The sequence below is a fragment of the Labeo rohita genome, chromosome 11, assembly GCF_022985175.1.
Source record: "Labeo rohita strain BAU-BD-2019 chromosome 11, IGBB_LRoh.1.0, whole genome shotgun sequence".
Taxonomy (NCBI): domain Eukaryota; kingdom Metazoa; phylum Chordata; class Actinopteri; order Cypriniformes; family Cyprinidae; genus Labeo; species Labeo rohita.
In genome coordinates this window covers 4,011,881-4,035,411 of record NC_066879.1, presented here as the reverse complement: position 1 = coordinate 4,035,411, position 23,531 = coordinate 4,011,881, and the positions used below count along the sequence as shown (strand labels likewise).

At 37.5% G+C, this 23,531-nt stretch overlaps 1 protein-coding gene across 9 annotated transcripts; it reads right to left on the bottom strand.

Annotated features, from left to right (window-relative positions):
- Positions 1-318: 318 nt before the first annotated feature.
- On the bottom strand, positions 319-23,103 carry dido1 (death inducer-obliterator 1). 9 transcript variants are annotated; one of them, XM_051122379.1, is made up of 17 exons: positions 22,950-23,103; positions 19,818-19,867; positions 18,148-18,261; positions 16,918-17,815; positions 13,867-14,212; positions 11,380-11,598; positions 10,898-11,114; positions 7,878-8,454; positions 7,506-7,665; positions 7,283-7,399; positions 7,039-7,200; positions 6,713-6,860; positions 6,109-6,583; positions 5,862-6,009; positions 5,687-5,776; positions 5,402-5,597; positions 319-4,372 (listed from the first exon to the last, which is right to left on the bottom strand). In XM_051122379.1, exons 3-17 carry the CDS (start codon positions 18,227-18,229, stop codon positions 843-845), a joined length of 7,365 nt encoding a protein of 2,454 aa, XP_050978336.1. In that variant the 5' UTR covers positions 18,230-18,261; positions 19,818-19,867; positions 22,950-23,103; the 3' UTR covers positions 319-842. The 9 variants fall into 9 exon arrangements, with proteins under 9 accessions (XP_050978336.1, XP_050978339.1, XP_050978340.1 ...); XM_051122382.1 differs by having other exon boundaries at positions 7,878-8,451; XM_051122383.1 differs by having other exon boundaries at positions 11,380-11,595.
- Positions 23,104-23,531: the final 428 nt, after the last annotated feature.

Below are 23,531 nucleotides of genomic sequence, written 5' to 3'. Positions count from 1 at the left end.
GGATTGGTCTGGGTGGAAGAAAATCAGAAAAGCAAGTACAAAGAATTTCAAGTAAATTTACACTAGTTAAATGTACTGCACTTTTTTTTTTTAGCAAACCATTCATAAAATGACCATACTAGCTTTTCCTGAAATATCAAATCAACTACATTTGAATACATTTGCAAACCATTGTGTCCTGGATGACTTAGTTGGATTTAGAACAATTTAAACATCAAGTTATTTTAAAGCATACAATTTAGCTTACATGAAAGTTATAACTTGATCATATAAAATATTCCAAACTATTGTAAACTCCCCAAAAACTTCAAAGAAAACACAAAGATATTTATTATAATCACAGAGAATTTAATTGAACAAATGTAATGAACATAAGGAGTGGCTTCAGGTCAATCATTAACAATAGCCTTCAGACACATTCATTAAATGCTGGTTAAGCTTTTACCATACAAAGACCTTCTTTTGAAGACATTTTTTCCTTTAAACATAATTTTTAAAGCTATATGGCTTTTATGACTTCTCTATTTAGAAAAAAAGTAGTTAAAAACGTACCTGTATATACACAAATACATACATATTTACATGTCGTTTTATTCTTAACCTTGAAGTCTTCCACATTTTTCTTTAAAATTGAAGTACGGGGAGGGTGTTATGTCGTGCTGGCAAGATTATCACATAAGAAGTACACCTGAAGATGTTATCAACATCAAGGACTTGTGAGTAAAAAGCATAAAATATTCAGCAAGAAAAGAGTACAAAAGAGACCTTCAAGCGCAACATTCAAACCCATGCAAACTTGGAAAGAAACAAAATTGTCAGTCAACGGTGAGGATGAATGAACTTCAAGATGGGTTTTCAGATTCTGTAGACTTCGCCCTTGAGCTGTCAGATCTTTCTTTTTTGTCATCTTTCTTTTCTTTGCTCCTGCTTCGGTCCCGCCTGTCTCTGTCTTTCTCCTTGCCTCTGTCTTTGTCCCGTTCCCTGTCCCGGTCTCTTCTGTCCCGATCTTTTCCACGTTCCCGTTCACGACTCCTTGAGCGTTCCCTTCTCCTGTCTCTGCTGTCTCGATCTCGGTCACGGTCTCTTTCTCTGTCTCTGTTCTTTGCTCTGTCTCGGTCATGGTCTTTTCGGTCTTGCTCTCTCTCCCTGCCACGGTCTCTGTCTCGATCCCGGTCCCTCCTCTTGTCTCCGTCTCCATCTCTATGTCGGTCAGACTCTCTGCCTCTACTGCGATCCCTCTCTCTACTGTGTTCTCTGTCCCTTTCCCTGCTGCGGCCCCGCTCCCTATCTCTTTCCCTGCTTCGGTCTCTTTCACGGTCCCTTTCTCTGCCCCGGTCATACTCATGCTCTCTGTTCCAGCCCCATGATCGTCCACCTTCTCGATGACCACCTTCTCGTTCTCTGTCTCTCCTCCTATCTTCAGACAAATCACGCTGTCTCTCTTCAGACAACCTTGAGGAGGCATCTCTGTCACGAGAACCACCATCAAATCTACTTGGACGGTTATGTGGTTCAGAATCTCTTCGCCTCCTCATTTCAGGGGAGTGCCGTCTCCAGTGGTCATCACGGTGGCTGTCTGGGCTGTGTCCACCTATACGGCCCGGTATTGGGATGGGACCTTCAGGAGGTGTTGGAAGCAGAGGTCCACGAACAGGTCTGACATCTCGAACATCACTTGGGGTATCATCGTTGTAGTTGAATCGTGTTGGCTGACCAACAGGTTCCTTGTCATAATGTCCTGGTGGTGGACCTCTCGGGCCACCGAACTGCTGCATTGATGGTCCCCGGTGCCTTTCGAAGTCTTGAGATGAAGTTCCCCGTGGTTCCTCAAATGATCCCCTGTGTTGAGGTGAACCACGGAACTGGTTTGGAGGTGGAAATCGCTGTCCTGACATTTCACCTGAAGGTCCAGGGGGTCCTCTTCGTCCATCAAAGTGGTTTGGCAGTGGTCCCCTAAAAGGAGGCCCTTGTGAAGGTATCTGGGGCTTCTCTATTCCCTGATGATAAGCGTTTCCACCGTCTTCAAATTGATCAGCAGGCCCTCTTGACATATTAGATGGAGGACCATGATCTCCAATGTTATGAATTGGAGGTGGGCCTCTTGGCCCAGGGAAATGGGATGGTGGTGGAGCTCTGTTATCAAAGTGATTTGGAGGGGGACCAGGAAATGGTGGAGGTGGGCCCCTGGGTGCAGAGAAGTTAAAAGGAGGTGGAGGCCCATTAAACCTTTGTCCATCAAAGCTTGGAGGTGGCCCGGGTGGTAGAGGCCCTGGAGGTGGGCCTCTTGGTCCAATATGCTGAGGAATTGAATTTATAGAATTATCAAATATCTGAGGAGGAGGAACTCTCTGACCCAATGGCTGAAATGGAGGTGGTCCTCTTGGTGTAAAATTTGGAGGAGGTGGCCCTCTTGGAGCAGCATCAAACTGGGAATTGCTACCCCACTGATTCTGGAAAGGTGGATACGATGCAGGTGGTGGATACGGAGAATGATCTTTATCCCCTAGGGGAGGTGGTGGACCTTGCATTGGGGGGATCTGCATTGGCGGGGGTGCTGACATTGGAGGAGGGAGATGCATGGGGGGTGGAACGGTGATTGGTGGTGGGCCTTGCAGGGGAGGTGGACCAAGAATTGGTGGAGGACCAATAGGAGGAGGAAAAGACATTGGAGGTGGAATGTTGGCAGGATTTGTTGTTGGTATGTGCTGTATATGGGAACTGTGAGAATCCATGTAAGATGAGTTGTCTTGGATGACATCTTGTGGCACTCCTGAGTGTAAAGATGTGGATGAAGTACTGATGGTTGAAATGTTATAATATGTGGTTGCAGTGGTCTCAATAGGCTGCCCAATTGATGAAGTCTGATCTGCTTTTGAAACAGTCTGTCCGATGGATGAAACTTGTTCAGCTTTTAAAATACTGGCAGAATTAGGCCAAACCTCCTCAAAACTTTTGATCTCGGATTCAATGGGTTCATTCTTCGTTTTGGGTTCCTCTTCAGGCTCTTTTTCCATGTAGCTTTCGACTAACTCCGGGTCAATCTTTTCTCCTAGTAACGGAATAGAAACTTCTGTGCCTTTTGTATCAAGAAAAGGCAACTCCTCACTCTTGCTTTCTTCCTCGCTCTCGCCCCCTTCCTCAGACTGGGATGCTTCTGGGTGCTGGATGGCAGGCTGCACTGAATCTAAGGTGGCAGTGACTTGCAATACAGGGATATCTGTGGTTGCATAAGGTTCCTCTACTGATGCATCCTCGGTAGAGTCCGGCTGTGCAGTTTGTGTATCTGCAACTGTGCTTGCTTGTGTTGGTGATGTCTCTGTCACTGTACCTTGTTGTGGAGATGGTTTGTCTGTAGTAAGAGAAGCTTCCTCCTCTGCTTCTGTGGAATCACATGTTTGTCTTCTACTTGCAGCTGCCTGTCTAGGGTCTCTACTCTGCCTTGGGTCTCTTCTCTGGTTAATAACTGGAGCAGCCGAACTCTTTGCCACCAGCTCTTCAACCTTTTTACCAAGCTGCAGCAGTTGACTGTTAGCCAACAGAGATGTAACAGGCTGAGAAATCAAAGTCTCTGGTATTTGTTGATGAACTGGTTCCTCATGCTTTTGTTCGTCAACCTGTTTTTCTTCTGTTAATTTCTTAGTACTTGGATCAACCCCAACTTCATCAAAAAGAGAGTCGTCCTCAGGGTCATAAGCTACATCATCCATCACAGAGGTGACCTCTGCTTGCTTAACTGCGGCAGGTACTTTTGTTGTATCATGGGTATTTTCTGTACCATAGCCAACAGCTGGGTCATATTCTTCCTCAGGATCATATGGTCTATCATCCTGTACTTCTACCTCTTTACCCTTGGTTATTGCAAACTGCTGTACAATGGGATCTAACAGGGACACAGAAGGCACAGAGACGTCCACAGCACTTTGATCTGAAGGTGATAACGAGACATCAGAATCTTGCTTCTTCTTACCAAAAAGTGTTTTTAGGATAGTCTGAAGTGGTGTGGAAGAAGCTGTAGATGCTGCTGAGACATTGGAGGATGGAGAATTACTGCCTGTGCTAGTGCTAACACCAGGTGCTTTCACAGAGGACAGTATTGAAAACACAGAGGGGACAGAACTTGAAGACTCTGAGGCACTGAGGGGTGGAGGGGTGCCTGGGGGAGTTGTGCTTATGGCATCCAGACTAGATCGATGAACTTTGTCCTGTTTTATTTCAGATTTACTAGCAGTGGATGGTTTTGGAAGTCCTGTCTCATCATCTCTTAGAGTTTTAGAACGTTTCTCCTCATTTTCCAGAGGAGCTCCTGGACGCTTCTTGTCCTTCTGGCAAATTAACAACCCCAGAAGGAGATTGGGGCGAGCTGGTTCAAGCCCTGCAAAAAACATGAAACATTATTAAGTCCTCTAGATCCATAGATTCTTCTAATATAACACCTAATTTTTAGGTAGATGTTATAGATATAGATATAAGAAATACACATTAGGAGAGCTTGTTCCACATAGTACAAAATACAACAAACTGGTCATTAAAAACTTTTTGTTGTAAATTTTATGTGCCAACTAAAATACCTTCATGATGTACGCATTTAATGAGTAAACATTTGTTTAATATTGGCAAACTACCACAAAAAATTTGTTCATTTATGCATAAATGTTCCCTTACACATCATTAAACATCTTAATTATATCAAGTACTAGATATAGCACCATTTAATTAGTGACAACACTACTCATGTTTGTTTGAGAATATATATTTATATATATATATATATATATATATATATATATGCCAATAATTTCAATCATGTAATTTTTATGCAACATTTTTCTCAAGATAAGTAACTTGCTGGCGAACATTGGTAAGTCAGTCACTCCTTGGGCAGGTCGGACGATTCCTTGTTTTTCTCATAAGATTTTTGTCCAGTATAAAACTTTCCATGGTTGACCAGACAGCATAAATGGGCATTTTTAATTTTATTTTTAATATTCAGCAAACTTATATAACATTTATAGGTAGTCATTTTGATAAACTCAATTTTGAAACACTCGTTCTTACATTGAAACATGAACCTGAAAAATAAGGCTAGGACACAAACATCTACGACATCAAACTTGAATTCATAATATATTTTATTGGAAAGTCTTAAAATACATGACAACTTGCAGACAAAAATAAGACAAGCCAAAAACAAATACGCAAACAACCTTGTATTGAACAAACTCTCATTGTAGCACATTTGATATGGCCATGGTTTGTTTTCCTTTTTGTAAATTGTGGAACAAGCTTCCCATTCACAGAATAAAGAGTTAAACACAAACAGATTTTTAATCATGCTTAACTGATGTTAACATCAAAAATGTAAACTTTAATTGAAAACACTAAGATCCTTGTATATGCTTACCTGGTCCATCAAATGGCAGAAGCTTCGCAGGAAGTGGGTCTTTTGAGCTCAGAGGGATGAGGTAAAGGTCTTTAATGCGCTTATTGCTGTTCGCCACAACCCCAAACCGCTTACGGCTACTGAAATAAGAAAACAGAGACACATACGCCACCTCCTCCTCTTCAGTTGCCGGATGGAAACGAATGAGACTGAGCTCCTGAAAAACGAACACTCAGCTTTAGTAAACGGCAATCAGATGAGTTTGAATTAAATTCTAGTGCATACGAAATGTTTTTCTTTTCATACTTTTGACAGAGAAGTTTTCAGCTTTCCCACATAATCCCATACAGTGTGTGGCGATATTCTACCACCAATATGAATAGTGTCAGGCAAGTCCTGCAAATAAAATAAACAGCTGTTAAAACCATAACGTGAACCCAACATTCTAATATTAAGACAGTTTAATCCTTAGAAAACAAACCTCCTTAATATGCTCAAACGATCCTGACACCATGTAGGCTTTTGTGACAAACTTGGCAACAGAATGCATGTTTATGAATCCTTTCCACATCATCTCTTGTCCAGACAAGAACAAAGCGGTTTCACCCTCAGGAGTGGTCTCTGACGCACTGATCAAAAAAACAACACCACATATTACTACATAGTAAAATGGCATCAAGGTAGACAAAAAGTCAAACTATCTATATATTTTCAATTCAATCCTGCACCTGGTAGTACTGGAGCCATAAGAAGATGATTTCGGGACTACAGGTCTGGGTATAGATGTTGGGGCAGGAGGAGGCATAGGCAAAGGACCCTTTGCTTCCACAACCACAGGTTCAACAGAGACAGGAACATTTGCTGCCACAGCAGGAACAACAACATCAGGAACTATCTGAGGTACAGACGAGCGATGACCAGCAGTACGTGGATCCCTCCGAGTTATTGTAACCGAAGAGACTGCAGGTACGGCGGCAGCGACTGGGACCTGAACCACAGGAAATACACTGCTTGGATCCTCCATCACAGATGTGGAATCAGGCAAGGGTGTCTCAAGACCAGAAAGAGAGGAAGCTTGAGGGGGTTCAGCAGGGGATTTAGATGGTCTCAGCTCCGATTTAGACTTAAAAGATGGCTCTGGCTTTTTAGGCACAGACATTTTCGATTTTTTAGACGGTGGTTCATCATCTGCCAACTTCTGGCCTAAAATATGAGCAATGCGTATGTTAATTATTAGCTATTAGAAAGATCATAGGTGTATATACAACCAGTAACAGCCACTTTCCAATTGTCTTAAGAGTGTGCAGCTTATATTGTGAAAAATAGTCCCACCTGTACAGATCTTGCAGTTAAGGTCAAAGAGATGAGCCCTGTGCTCTGCTGTAGTGTCTTTCAACATACTACTGAAGATATCTGGCATTGAACTGCCTTTCCCAGTAGACACTGGTGCAGAAGTGGGCCGTGTGTCCTCCTGGGAGTCCTGCTCAAATGGAACGAACACAATGAAATGATCAACAAACAATCTTTAGAATGTATATATGCACCCATGCGAAAGACAAGGCAAATCAGAATGAGAAAGATGGCAGGTATAAGAACAAAAAGTGAATTTTAGAAACTGAAATGAGGCAGATGCAGAAAGCAGGAAAGCCAGAACTTACAGCAGCAGAAGCCAAGTGGGGAGATTGGGAAGTGGCAGGCATACATACATCTCCATCAGACATGGGAGGAGCTTCCTCCATGTCCACATCTGGGGGAGCACTCTCCTGTCTAGATCCACTTTTGTGCTGTCCTGACTGGGATCTCCCGCTCATATCCAGACTCTTTAGGAAAAAGTACATAATTTAAGCAAACACAGCATCACAGTTGTCTGAGTTTACACAAACAATTTCAATCTTGTTTTACCTCAGAGATCTCTGATTTCCTCCAGTCGGACATCTCTTTGGAAAGAAGCTCTTCTGGACTCAGTCTCACTAACCTGAAAGGACTGATCTCGCCACCAACCACACGATAGAATAGGCCCTGCCACACAGATAAGTAAAATAATACAACTCTCAGCACTGTTACATATACATTTCAGTAGATTTATAATTGTCTCCGACACATTAATATACAGAAAAAAACTAACCTTGTTTTTGGGATCCTTTAGATTGAACATAAGAGACCTGTACTTGTTCTTGTACTTGTTGTCAGTGTTCATATAAAGGTTAAACATCTCCTTCTCAATGCTGACAGCCAACTTTCCCACTTCATTCTCAGACATGGAGAGATCATCACTGTCACTGACCCTGCGATGAATTTAAATTCATATTGCAATTCAAATAAAAATGTAATATTTAAAATTGCATTTTTAAGAACATAAAATGCAAGCACAAAATAAAAAAAGGGTCATATTTTATAAACAGAACCAAAAACTCTGATTTAATTTCCATCTCATGGTGCATTAGTTTTTACCATAAAGTTATTAACAGATACTGTATTGGTAAAAAAAAAAATATACCTCTTATACAGGATATCAGTCAGAGATCGTCTGATGTTGGATCTCATCTGGTTGTTGGGTGGTGGCTGTGGAGGAGCAGGAGGTGCAGCAGGTTGGGTTGGTTTAGGGGCCAAGTGCTGGGTGGACGACACTGGTGAAGGTGGGGTTCTAGCGGTTGGAGAGGGACCAGGCTCTGCTGACTCCTTTTGCCCAGCCTGCGGCTGCTTTTTGGGGATAGTAAAGGTGCTTTTGCTTACGCGGAGCGCTCCAGAGACATGGTGGCGAGATCCAGGGCCGCCTGGAGGTGATAAAACCGGAATCGGTGGTGGGGGAGGTCCTGGCTTTTTTGCTTTGCCCTGTATGGGTACAGGCTGTTTCCTTAACTCTCTTCCACTGCTTAAAGGTGTAATAGTTGGTTTGCCTTTGGGAAGAGGGGAGGTGGCAGCAGTAGCTGCCTTTGTCCCCTTGGAGCCAGGAGACTTCTTCCCGCCTTTGGGAACAACATTTAAAGCCGGAGGCTTCTTGTCAGCGGAAGCTGTTTCCTTCTCTGTCTTTACTTCTTCATTGTCCTCCTTTTCTTTGTCTTTTGGGGCAGCTGCTGGAAAACAAGGAATGAACTGATTGATGAACACAGAAATGAAATTGCAAATCTAGGGCAAGTGCAAAATGTTGCAATTCACAATTGTAGTTTAACAGCTTTCTTTTGGTTAATCCCCCCAAAAAAATAAAAATAAAAAAATAGTGTAAAATGCTCAATTGTAGTGCCTTGCCTTGACACTGTAATAACTTTCTCAAGTTACTGAATATGAAGATTGATTGTTCAATGAAACAAACAAGAAAATGTTTAACACATAAGCTTTATTTAAGAAAATATTGTCTTAGAATCATATTCAAGCCAGTATTTGAGGCTACTTGGCTCACAAGCCAGTCATCTGTATTTGTATATATACACACACATCTATATTTTTCAATCTTCATACAATTTATTAATCATAAAAATCACTGTGTGATAAGAGACTTGATATAATGACTCCACTAAGTGGAGCAAGCTATCAGTAAAATATTAAAGTAAGCAAATTAAAACTGATATAAAAAAAAAAAAAAAAAAGTATATAATTAGAACATGAAGGGTTCATAGCACAAACCTTTCAGTTATTAAGTAAAGGCTTGATTATGAAGCTAAACTTAGATTGACCACAGTCTTGTTTTTATTATTTTCTCAAGCTATACCTCTCTAACCCAATTAAATCCCTTGGGAAAAAGTCTTACATTTATACTAAAATGCTGATGGTACCCTCAACAAGCAACAACAAACACATCAAGTATATAAAGCATAAACATCCTGATGTAAAATATTACACAAGGGCTTTATAAAAGATAATCTTACCAGCTACATGGAGGGAAAAGATGAATTTCAGTATGGAATTACAGATCTATTAAAGTGTATAATCACTGTACAATAACTAAACAGTGGATCTCTCTTGAACTGCTGAAATGCATCCTTACAAGCACTTTCAAGGTACAGAGTGTACCACAGAGCATCAATGTAATCCCATTCATGTGTTAACCATATCAGAGAAATGTATGCATATCTTGATCAACACAACAACCCTAGGCAGCCTTATGCACACTAATACCACATATAAAAGGCTAAAAACCATATGAACAATGCAGCTGAAACCAAGACAAAAATGACTGGCATTCATTTTGATTTTCCATTTCATGATTTCCTTAAGCATCTTTTTTCTGTCTTTGCATTTTCTAAACTAAAACTTTGCAACAGTCAACCATCCCATGCTCTAAATGCAACCTCTGCATCAAATCAGCCGCACTCAGCTTTCAACAGGTACACTAAGGACTTAATATGTAATTTAATATTTAAATCTAAAATACAAACAATCGTATCAGCATTGGTCTATATTCTGTGCATATGTATAAATACAGCTTGACATTTCCCTGTGTGCTGCAAATATGAGGCGTGTGAATTCTGCTGTTGTCTGCTGTGGTGTCCTCAGCTGTTCTTCATAACTTCAGCTCACTCTCTGGGCTCTTGGACTTTTCTGAAATGCCACAGTTCTTCTCTCAGGCAGCTCCAACGACTGTAGGCTTCTTTTTGTAACTCACGCCGAGACATATAACAGGCAGAGGCCATGCCATCCCATGTTGTCATCCAATAAACAGACTTCTCTCACAATTGAAGCACAGGGCCAGAAGAGTATTATCCGTAAATTTCACTTTATTTTGAATGCCACTTTGTCCAATGAGGATTTATAAATGCAGTGCATGCAAGTCCAAGGAATATCAAATTAAAAGCTGTTAGTTAAAGTTACATGTTTTCATTAATATGTAACAGCACCGTAGTCAAACGTCCATGTGATCAAAGATGTTCTATTCTTAGTCGGGGAAGGAGGGCAGGAGAAAAAGACACCAAACCTACCTGATCAGGTGTGCGGTCAGTACATCTTTTCGGATGAGGTTTTAGCCCCGATGATGGCAGGGATTGGAGATAAATGGCAATGGTATTCCATACATTGAGAGACTCAAAATAACACGCATATATACTTCATAGAGCTTTACAAAAGAATATCATGGCAAGGCACTACAGTTTAGGCTCAGATCCATAGGATCTACACACAACTAAATTTACTTTAAAATACTTGTAGACTGTAAAACAGTCTTTATGCACTTAAGATCTTAAATACTTACCATTCTGATATATTTTTTGAACTTACCTGTTCTGGAGCTCTGAATGATCTGATACAGATACTTTCCTTGCAGTGTTGCATAAAAACACTGATGAATATTTTAAGATGTAGCACAGGGTGTCCAACTTAACGTTCATAATTATAGCTGTGCTAACATTTCAACCTCTAATATCGCTTTAAGGCACATAATTTCAACCCAGAAGAGCTTCTTTTAAAATGCTCTAGACAGCTTCTAGATTGCAACAATTTCAATCGGCTGTTCTTGACAGTTCAACACGCCCATCACTGGTAGAGACGGGTCAATAAAATGTGGAAAACCCTCAGAGAGATACATACACGTTTTGTTTAACACAGATGCTGATATGGGTGTAGTCTTTTCTGGCGTTACTGCAATGTAATTATGGTCACTGGACCAGGATGACATGGCTGGTGGCGGCGGATGCTCCTCTGCATGCTTGTCTTCATCGTCGTCGTCGTCATCTTCCTCAGTCCCAGATTCGGACTCCTCCTCCTCCCCTTGGTTAGACGACCTCCTTTCCCGTACGGATTTCCTCTATAGTCAAGAACAAAAAGCACTGTTAGGATATATAGATTTAAACGTCCTAGCATTATAGAGAAAGAGCTGATACAATACCTGTCTTCCTGATTTAATGTGCAACCTGAATTAGCAACTACTAAACAACTTTTACCATTAACACCTAAACACCAATTTAAGCGTATCCTCACATAATTTAAAATAAATACGTAGCAAACTATTTACTACCAGTTAAGCCTTAAAATGAATATAGGATTATTCTTAAGGTGCCTATGAATAATACCTTATTTGGTGATTTATTTGTGGTCTTTTTCTGTGCTTTGGGCCTGCCCCTCTCTTTCTGTTTAGAGTCCTTTCCATCCGTGGTGATGGTCTTCATGGCGGCAGCGGCGTGTCGGAGTATGCAGTCGTTTCCGCAGTAGACGGAGTCAGGGAGCGCATCTCTCTCACAGCCAGGGCCGATGCACTTGGGAAGGGAAGATCCTTCGACTGCAGTCACCTGCTGAAAACTCAGGGATGTCAAACCTCTGTGCCCACTACATTATAGCAACATATCTGCACCTTATATACTGCTTTTTTTTGCATAACAGTAATTTTTACATTTTAAATGACAAATTTTAAAAACAGTAATGCTACACTGACAAATGACTTTCATACAGTTATTCAATTAATGCTTACTGAAATTTTTTACTTCAATTCTGTGTGAAAATGTCTTCATTTCATGGCCTGATCAAATAATAAGTCAAAGAAGGCTGTGGCTAATATTACTTCCAAGACCATCCATTGCACTAAAAGTCATGGCATTGCATTGTGGAATCCAGTATTTAGAAGCAGAGTTAAATAAAAGTAGTGTATTTTGCAACAGAAAATTCACAAATCCACAGTATACATACTGCAGCATTAGAAAGAATAGCATGCTGGTATGCTAATCCAAATAGTCAGACCCTGACTTCACAAGGTTCTCATCTGCTGAAAAATCATTTACATTAACAGTGATTTTTGGGGGGAATTGTGCTGCACTAAGGACACATGCAGGACCCAAAAAATAAAAAATAAAAAAATTATATATATATAATTTCATAATGGTCAAAGATGAAAAAGGGTTTCAAGCATAAAAACAATAGTGTAATACTATTTTAAATTGTTTTTCCAAAAAAAAAAAAAAGTTTTCTGTTTAATTCAATTGCATTTTTGTTTTTGTAAGCAAAAAATAAATATTTCCCTATTTTACAGAAGACACCCACTAAAATGTCATTCAGTGTAACAATCTTGTCTGGCATATTCACAACAAAAATTTATGACATTAAAATACGAATTACTTTCATCCCAAATATTAATTAGTTGTAATTTTACATTTTTTAAATTTGCCACGATCCTAGGTTTTGCCCATTTGTCAGTAAGATTTTTTTACTCATTTAAAACAACAAAATTTAATATTCTCCCTTATTCTTTTATACATTTTCATATGTACAAGTCAGAATAAGCATGTTTGAATTTTTACATAAATATTGTGTTACACTGAATGACAATGTAACAATTTTAACCAAATTTTGACATTTTATTCTCCAAAAATGTCTTTGAAACCTTAAAAATAGACACTTTACTTACATTTAATCTGCTTTCTATGGACATAAAATCATTTTTGTAAATTTATTTTGCCATGAACATCTTATATGTATATATTGTTTTAAACAAAAACATTGGAATCAAGTGATTCCTGTAAACAGATAATGAAAAAATAGCAAATATTATGACACCAGATAACTTGAATAAATCAGCTTTTAGTCTTAGAATATTTTTTATTTCGATTTAAGATGTTTTATTTTAAAAGGGGCTCGCTTACAGCCACCTTACAGATAAACACACCATGCTTTTCTTTTATCACATATATTTATCCCCTTAACAGTTACCCACATTTCTGAACACAGGCTTTAAAGCACACTAACCAAACTTAATGCATGAATACTTTTGAATACAGGTTGGTCTCTTTTTTAAAGAAAACTGTAAAGAAAATGTACTTTTTTACTGTAAAGAAAATGTACTTTTTTATTTAAAAGAAATATCTTACAAAATAGTTAATGCAAATTTGCTATAAAATTTAAGCCTTCTGTTATAATGTAGAATTTTAGGTGCACTCTTGTCGTAAATTAATTACTACTGTTCCTACACAATTTGTAACAAAAAAAAAAACTGTGGCAAAATATCTATTTAGGAGTCTAAGACCTTTCCAACGATATATAGTTTGTCATGATTAGATTACAAGGTGATTTGGCTTTTATGTTAGCAGGAAAAATACCAAGTTGAGAAAAACACCCAATAGTGACATAAAACCAGTGTTTTACATGCTTTGTAATTGCACTAAAAAGCATGGTTCTCAGATGTTATTACTACCAAAAATTATGACAATTCCCTCTGAACATTAGTCAAATTATTAGTGGTCAAAACTGATAATCACAATTATACTGTACAATGAAATACTGTAAAAACACAGATGTGACAGCTTTAAAATTAGCAGCCAATTAATGCCCATCAAATGCTGAAAGTAAAATCAGATGTTGATGTAATTGAAGTTACATTAAGTTAAAATTAAGCTTTTAAGCAATGTGTCACTAACAATAAAACCCTGTAAGAAAAGCTGACAAATTTCATGCACAGAAGCATCAAAAACTGTATTCAAAACCAACAGGATGATTCTGATTTCTTCAATCCCATGAAATGCCATGTTAACAAGAGTGCAGTATTCAAACTTGTGTTTCATACAGCAACATACCGGCTGGAAAATCTTTATTTTCTTTTTCCCACTAGGATTGGTAGCCTTCTCGATCCTGCCCTTGATGCCCAGGTCATCAGAAGCTTTCTCCTCCGTGGTGGCTGCAGCAGTGCTAGATGGTGTAGCAAGGCTAGTCTCACTTTTACGAAGGCCAGCTGGTGGCCGTTTGCCATTCTCTGCAGCTGCTGTGGAGGGACCAGCCTTGGAAAACTGTCCCTTCTGTGTGTAGCAGTTCGGACAGACATAGTCCTCTCCGTTTCTTTCCATCAGTCGGCCACGTGCCTCAGAGATGCCAACGCAGTCGCCATGAAACCACTCCTCACAGCGATCGCAGCAGATCATAAACCTATGCACAAGGATTTAAACAGTGACCAAACACCCTCAATAATCATCTGCTGACAGAAATACAAGCAAGCAATGGATCATGTCTGCTTTGAACATAAAAACTTGCCATATTTTGGCATCATGCCTGATGAGGACAGTGTAGTATTAACCAAGTGTTAAATTAACAATTATGACAAAGAACAGGAATATACCAATACCAATCTACACCAATAATTCTTGCAAAAACTTCACATTTTGATGTTCTCCTTGGGTTTAAAGGCTGGATAATTATTGAAAACCTATAATCTTAGAATCTGAATCTTCAAGGCTGATATATTATGAAATACAGTCATGATAGAAATCAGAAAAAAAAAAAAAAAAAAAAAAAAAAAAAGTAATTCAAAAAGCATAGATCATTGGAAACACGTGCTTCACTCACAGACTGAACTATATCTACGGTGTGAAAACTTTCAGATCAGTAAATCAAATACAGATAACATTGTCATATTTACATTTATGGAATATGGCAGTCGCTTACTGCAGATGATCAAATTTTGAGTTTAAACACAATGCAACATGATGCAAATAATCCTAACAGAGCTTAAACATCATACAGCTAAAAAAAAAAAAAAAAAAAAAAAAAAAAAAAAAAATCGTACACACTGCCACATTCACACTGCTTTATTTGGATCGAAGGGTGATTATCATGCATCTAGCTTATACCATATTAGGTTTTATAAATGTAACACTGCAAAGCAGACTTTAGTTTTATGATGTATACGACAGTAACTTTCACAAGACCTAATGGTTTTAGCATGCTAAAATTTCTAGCATAGAATATATATAGATTTCTCCCGGTCCTTAAGTCAATAAAACTGTTAAGGCTTTCTGAGAAACTCATGATTTGGTTTAAAATACTCCTGTAGATACATGTGCACATACTTATAGGGTATAACACTTCAGTTTCGTTCCTTAGTATCTTTGCTCAGGACACTTGCACAAAAACTCTTTGTACATGCTTTACTGAAATTAAACAGCTCAAATCGCTTTCACATTTTAGCTGTTTATATAATAATTTTTTATGCAACTGATACATTAAAACATTAAACTAATTTAACCCATTATATATATATATATATATATATATATATATATATATATATATATATATATATATATATATATATATATATATATATATATATATATATATATAAATATATATATATATAAAGCAAAACTGTCTAAATATTTTCGTCACTTGACGATGAAACGGTTTTCTGGGCAAAGTGTAGTTTTTAAAATATATTCACACAACTTATACTAACATAAAAGGTCTTTAAAGTTGTGTTTTGGGCCCGAAAGCGCAACATGGCTTAATCCCTTCATCAAATCTGTCTTTCGCTGTGCGTTTCACTAGATTTGTACTGAGATCATTTCTGTAAGCCTGTTTTCACTGAAGCTGGAATTTTCCTTTAAAATAAAAGCTCTACTGCCGTGTCCACCAAAGAAAAAGCCTAAAAGTGCAGTATGAATTGCTGACAGCTAGCGGTTAAAATGGATAACGTTACTGCAGTCCAAACTCAAAACATCTCTTTCAAGTGTAGAAATTAGGAAAGTAGTATTATAATTTCCCTACTGTAAAAGCAAAAATAACATACCTTTGAAATACTCATCTTCGTTTAATTTGCTGTGCAACTGATTTACAATATTACTGTCATTGTTGTTATGATCATTATATTCTAATTTGTTTGGCTTCCTAAAACACCAGTGTGAATGTAATTTAGACTGAGACAGTATACCACAAATAAAAGGAGGGTTGAATCTCCTTTAAAGTTCAGGTACAAGTCAACTTTTTTCTGATTCAAATTTTCTTAGTTAAGAACATGGGTTAGAGCTCTTAATTTTGAACTCTTAAAGTGCATTAGAAAGAATCGTTTAACTTTAAAATGCACAAAATTTTTAATTTTTCATGAAAAATAAAAATAAAGAAAAAACACTATGCAATAAACTTTGCATCGTGGACTTCATATCTAAAATCGTATTGTTACAACCATAATAAATATCTAAACCAATATTATTAGAACTGTTTCATAGTTATTTATAATGTATAATAATTCTTGTATATGTATAAAACTATGTACATAAATGTGACCCTGGACCACAAAACCAGTCATAAGGGTCAATTTATACATCACCTGAAAGCTGAATAAATAAGCTTTCTATTGGTGTATGGTTTGTTAGGATCTAAGTGTGCAAAAAAAATAAAAATATTGAGAAATCACCTTTAAAGTTGTCCAAATGAAGTTCTTAGCAATGCATATTACTAATCAAAAATTAAGTTTTGATATATTTACAGTAGGAAAATTTACAAAATATATTCATTAAACATGATCTCTATTTAATATCCTAATGATTTTTGCCATAAAAGAAAAAAATCTATAATTTTGATCCATACAATGTGTTGGCTATTGCTACAAATATACCCATGCTGCTGGTTTTGTGGTCCAGGATAACACATAATATTTTGAAAACTACACTACATCATTTCAAATAACGCATTTTATAAATTAAATATTCATACAAATTTTATATGCCAATCATTTCAAATATTGTATCTTCCTCATCTTTATGCTGAATCTACATGCATCAATAATATAATTCTCACAGTATCCGTTAAATAACATACCAGCTGTCAACATGTTGTGCACCTCCACAGACACATACCTTTTGTTGTGTTTCTGCCTGCAGATGCAGTAAAGTGCATTAGGGTCATAACCATCACTGTCAGACTCACTGGACGAGGTCTCTTCGTCATCGTCTTCATCATCATCATCCTCTTCTTTCTTCTCGTTGCGGAGCTTCGCTCCTACTTTGGCTTTAGTGTCTCTTTTGGCGTCTTTACTGACTGCTCTAGTAGGACGTCTATTTATGGATTCGTTTGAGGTCTTCTCTTTGTTCTTATTACACTCCTCCTCACCATCCTCTTCTTTCATCACCACATCCTTCACAAGTTCCTCTTTTGCTTCCACATCCTTTCCATCTTCAGCACCGGCCACAGTCTCAACTTGTTCCTGAGTGTCCTTCGTTACCTCGCCGGCAGCCTTTTCTTCGTTTTCAGAGCTGCCGTCGTCACTCACCGATCCCACACTAGTTTTAGGCTTCACCGGCCTCCGCGTCCTTCCCCGACCCCTTTTCTTTTTCTCTGGTGAGGCCGCTTTCTGTTCCTCAATTTTAGCATCTGCATTTCCGTCAAAGCTGGCTTCGGAGGCCGTTTCGGCATCGGTTGGGGTTTGGGACGGAGGATCTCCTCCCTCGAGTCGTGAGGGACAACTTCTCCTTCCCGTTCCTCTTCCTCGCTTCACAGTGACTAGAAACTCTTCCAGTTTGTCCGTGCGCTTCGCCTGCCTGCCGCTGCGACGCACCGGGGCGCCTTTGCCCTCTGGTGTCTCCGCTGCCATTTCTCCAGGGATTTCCCTCTTAGCAATTGTAGTCCGACGAAAGCCCCAAGTCTTCTTAAACTCACGTGAGGGCTTTGTGGATTTGTCAGGGTCCTCTACTTTGTCTTCACTAACATCACCTTGGTCGTTTTGATCTTTGACTTCTTCCGAGACCGGTGTTGGTTCTGTGTGTGAGACGTAGCAAAATTGTAGTTCAATTCAACATTTAATGTTTAAACATCAGCACACTGTAGCCATGCGATTTGCATCACAATTAAAACTGTGATACGTGCTTCCAATTAAGATTAATATGGTGACACCACATTTTGAAAAAAAAATGATTGCATGGAAAGGTTTTAGCCATTTAATATTTTCCAGTGCATGCCCAGAACAGAGACTCTTAAATCTCAACGATTACATCCCGTTCCATTAATTTTTTCTATTTGAAACCCTGATTGGAGTGAATCCCACGGCTCTCTTATACAGCAGTGCATGTGGTGGAGTGGGCCGTGGGTACCTTGTGAGCTGGTATCCACAGGATCCTGGCTGGGCTCAGGCTCAGGGGCTTGAGTCAGCTCAGGGCTCACACTCTCCTCCATAGCAGAGAGACACTATTTTTCAAACAGAATATCTATAATTAAGAAAGAAGACAGATTTAATGGAGAGCACAACTCCCAAATATTACTACAAATTCCTAAACGTATAGTTTTCTTCGCTGTAGTCATTTGGCTTCCCAGTAGAAGGGTGTGTTATGAATTTAGTAAATTCAGTCTACAAGGCATTTAAAAAGGATTTAACTTGCTTCAGATGCTTAAAAGTTATTACATTCAGAGTGGAGTAACATATCAAAATACACTATACAATTGAAGGATGTGTGAAAGATTGTCTAAATCATATCAACATACATCGTTATTACATGGATAACACTTTCTCTTCTTGTTCATACACATTGCTTGAGTTCAAGATGCACACTGGGCTCCTCAAAACTAGATTACTTAAAAACATTTTTGGGCTGTTTACTTCCTCTAGCTAGTAAACTAACTAATATCTACAAACCATCTTTGTTGTTGCATAATTTAGAAAATGACGCCCCTTGAGTCTTATTATGCATAACACTGGTAAAATAGGAAACATCTTAGCACACAACTCTGCATATATAACAATAATTTCCAAATGTTAATCCAAATTCTAATCACAAATGGACAATAAAAAATATTTTTTGTAAATTGTGCAAATGTGTAAAGTATGTATACACACAGACTACCATTCAAAAGTTGTGGTCATTACAATTTTTTAAAATAAATCAATACTTTTGTTGGTCAGGGCACATTAAATTGATTTTAAAAAAAAAAGATCAACAGCAATAAATTACATTTTTAATTATATTAAAATAGAAAACAGTAGATCACTAGTAGTAACATTTAATTAAATAATTTCTATTCCTAAAAAATAGGCAGAAGATACAAACATACAAAAGATGTGTGATTGGCCATTTTAAATTTGAACATATTTTTTCTTCTGACAAGGACGAAAGATTATAATCAATACTGTCATCATTTATTTTACATAGGCATGCAAAAAAATTACAGAAAAAGACTTTTGCAGTAAAACGTACACAATTTACGTGTTTATTTTGAGTATCATACACCAGTGTGAAACATTAAGTATAACTACTGTATACCAATAATAATGATGCATGAAATCCATAATTGATGCATTTTCAGCTATTTTCATCATTAGTTTAATGCATTTTCAATTTTTATACACTAAGAATTAATTTCATATTACTATGCACACATTACTTATTATTTTGAGTTTCATACAAAAGCATGAAATTTGGTGGACTTCTATAACATTAACACATCAAATACAACTGGATTAAAGTTAACAGAATATCCCAATAAAAGCCGTTCAAATGAAAAGGGCTGCAATGTATTATTGATCAGTAAAAAAAAAAAAGGTTGTGTAAATGTTGAACACTGTGATCTAGAGAAAACCGGATCTGTTGCAAGAAACACCTGCAGGCTCTAACATGCATTTGCTAAGAGTCATAAGTTTGATTTATTATCATAGGTTTCCAGGACACAATTAGCGCCAACCATTCTCAATACAGTAAACAGCAACAGTGTGACTTAAGTTGTCAAAACCCATGGAGAGTTTCAGAATAACAGTGGTGAAAGGCTCTACCTGTTTGCTATGAAGATGACGACTGGAAGTCTTCTATTTAAGATACTGATCTAAAAACAACACAAAAAGCATAATTAAAAATTAGCAACAAAAAAATGTAAGCTCTATAAAAAGTTAAAAAGGCAGTTACATCAACATAACATCTAAAATGTCATAACTTTCTGTATATAATTCATGCCTCTTTTTTCCAACCAGTTGGAAGTCTATCAAGTTACACCTTAAAAAAAAAAAAAAAAAAAAAAAAAAAAAAAAGTAAGCACTTGTGCCGGAACTGTTACGCAACATCAACTTAACAGAGACCATGTATGTCTCATGTTGTTGCATATTTTTGCCATTAGTACGTCTACAAAAATCCTACAGTTTAACATACATTTAAACAAATAACTCATTTACCAGAACACTATGAGCAAATGGATCTTCTATACAGGATTAAATGACATATATTTGATTTGGCTCCTTCTTGTTAGCTTAAACAATCACTGAAATATTGATCACCCCAATCGACTTCAAATTGAGAGCCAGTCCAATGCTGAAAATACTTTGCAAAACACATTTACTAAATTAATGCATATTAAAATTGCTCAATTAATGATGCAATGAACACTTTTACATAAACAAACAAGATGTTGACAGCTCATTATTTTGTTACAGAGTGTTGTGACTGCTATAATTCACACATTCACTAAGCAAGTAATGGTAAAGCATTGCACATTTCACATACTGGGCGTTATGTATTAAGTGCAATATAATTGCTATTAAATAATTTTAAGATAACACAAAATATATTAAGACGGTTAAACAACGTTTACACCCTCGTCTGGTGTAATTTAACCATTTAACTGTCACCGTCCCACCTGTGAGACGCTTGGCGCTCTTTTTTTCATTGTCCTTTTTCTCTATCAAATATTTTAGTAATCATTACAAATTATATATCTTTTGAAAGCTTAGAAGCCCAAGAATATCCTATGAAAACCATTTTGAAACCGGACATTGTGTTACCATGGAAATTATACTGTAAAATCTTTTGCGGGTCTCCTCCCCCTTAGCAGCGGTGTCAAGTGTCAAATTACAAAATGCATTATGGTCTTTTAGAATCCAAACTTTTAATAATCTTGACAAAAAAAACATGTCATTGGAAAGGTCTGAGTCTCAGGATTTCATATTTGGTGGTTATTTTGTGATAGAAGTAAAATTGACAGAGAAATTTAGACGTTTGTGACAGAAATTTAAAAAAATTCTATAGTTTGTATGGCACCCGGTGGCTGTTTGTGATATAATGCCCCAAACAAACTTTTACAGGAACCTCAATTTTTTTCATATCAACTTCAAATTTGGAACATGACTTATTTAGACATAAGCCTTCAATTTGATATCAAATTTAGGGTAAAACCTCTTATGTAAAATATGTATTTTATATAAAATATAAAGTGCATTTTCTTTTTAGTACATTTAAACTTCTATAACATATTAACATTTTATTTTTTTGAAAAAAAAATAACATCTGGCATAATCTGCTGACTGTCTTCTTTAAAAAGAGACCAACCTTAGATCTGTATTCCAAAGTGTTCATGAATTACAACAATTTAAGTTCGGATAGTGCACCAAACCTATTTTAAAAAAAGGGGGGGTGACAGTTAAAGGGTTAAGGGAAGATAATCCACTCTCATAAGGATTTCTGATATATTTGTAAACGCATCATTCCTGAACACTACATTTAAAAATAAAGAAAACATACATTGTTGTGCTCTGGAAAGGCCGCCCACATTATTAAGTGTCATAGTAACATATCTAGCCTACAAACAACTCAGCACAAAATATATCACCTAACTGCTGTAAAATACACATACAGAGGCGCAAAATGAGACAAAACAGCTTTAAGGATCGAGTATTTAGTTTTGTTACTTGCCCGTTAGCTTTAGCTAATCGCTAGCGCGACCTCCATTTCACTGTCCCGCTCGTGCGCAGTCTCGCTTACACAAGAGATCCTTTCATTCCAGCTATTTTGTTCCTTAGTATCGTTCATAAGAGTTTACACTGTATACAGCACATAATATAAACGAATACACTCTAAATGAGCTCTAAAGTACGTTATGTTGCTGCTAAATCGAACCAATTTTTGCGAATCGGTTCCTTCGAACGGCCAAAGAATCAATTCGATACAGTGGTTCTTCATCGTCATTGGTGAATGACGTCGTCACGTGTTCCCTACGTACCAACGTTCCAATAAAACGATACTTAGGTATACACTGCTGTTTATTAGGTTATTGATAACTGTGCTTATCGTATGTGTATAGGATTTCATGTACCCCAGTACCGCTAACGAATCGATCAAACTAGTTGGACCGAATCAACAAGGGATTCGTTTGCGAACAGAGTTCGGGGGGGTTCGGTCACGGAGAGCTGCCACGTGAGACGAGGTTATCGTCTAATATGTTCATCATTTAAATGCATTTCAATTTAGAGAGATATCATAGTCATGCAAAACATACTAGAAATGTTAAATGTTTAAAACGGGCAGTTTCCTCAACAGATATAACTTAAATCGCGTAATTAACGTAAGCTTTCTATTTCTTCCACTCGTGCATAAAAATACAAGCATTTATGAAAAAGTAATTCACGTTGTAACAGATTCTAACGCGACAAAATGCACGTTTCGTGCAAAACCAGAGGACCGCACACACCCACTTTGTCAAAATCAAAACTACATCTAAAATTCGTAGTAATCGCATTTTAAAAGGACGGAAATAATGCAATCGTGCATACAGCAGCATACATCTGCAAATGTTCTAGATAATATCGTAAAGTCACATTGTAATTAAAAACACTGATTATCATGCAACATGGAAGGCATGCGTTTTTTAACTCACATACCAAAACATAAATTTATTTGATTTGCATATAAAACACATGCTGTTTATCAGTCTGTCCCGCGGTGTTGTAACGTCACTCCACCTGGAATAATCTTTTCTTATCGTATCAAATAAATATGGAGACTCGTGGCGCCATTACTGGAGAACGAGGTTCACTGCTGTAAAACTGACAAAGTGCATCTGCATCTCTGTGTTTGTTCAGCACAGGCGAACGGCGACAAACATGCATTAGTGTTCACAACAATTGGAAATGCATACTCACTTGTTAACATTAATGTCGTTCGGCCTACGGTCGGAGCAACAGCGTGACCTCCATTTTCTTTTCTTGTTGATGATGGTGGCGAATGCCGTGTTGCTTTTACTTGAAGCGCATTGCATGAGGCAAAGCACATTCGAAGCTGAAGTTACGATGTGGAACAGCGACGCTGTGTCGTGGAGGTGAAAATGCAGCATCCAAAAATGATCTGACATGCGCACTCTAGTTTGCAATCAAACGTCTGACCTCCAAGCAGTGTTGGGCACGTACCTTTAAAAAAGTAATTAGTTATCGTTACTAGTTACTTCTCACAAATAGTAACTGAGTTAGTAACAGAGTTACATCATTATAAAAGTAACTAATTACCAGGGAAAGTAACTATTGTGTTGCTTTTGTTTAAATTTTTTTTTTTAAATATATTAAATAACTTGGATGACCCCAATAATAAATATGTTAAATGAATGAAATTTTAATGAAATTAATTACATTTTTAGTTTACTCACCAGACCTGATATAATATTATAATTAGCATTCAACTTTAGCCATTAGTACTTTAGTAATTAGAATAACCATGTATGAATGCATGTT

Bases quoted from the DNA above. Each gene is read 5' to 3' on its own strand.
- dido1 (XM_051122379.1), bottom strand. From the start codon at position 18,229: ATGGAGGAGAGTGTGAGCCCTGAGCTGACTCAAGCCCCTGAGCCTGAG. The intron at 17,816-18,147 runs GTACCCACGGCC...TCTCACACACAG, and splicing joins TGTGGATACCAGCTCACAAG to AACCAACACCGGTCTCGGAA. The intron at 7,666-7,877 runs GTATATTTTTTT...AATTCATCGCAG, and splicing joins ACTGATATCCTGTATAAGAG to GGTCAGTGACAGTGATGATC.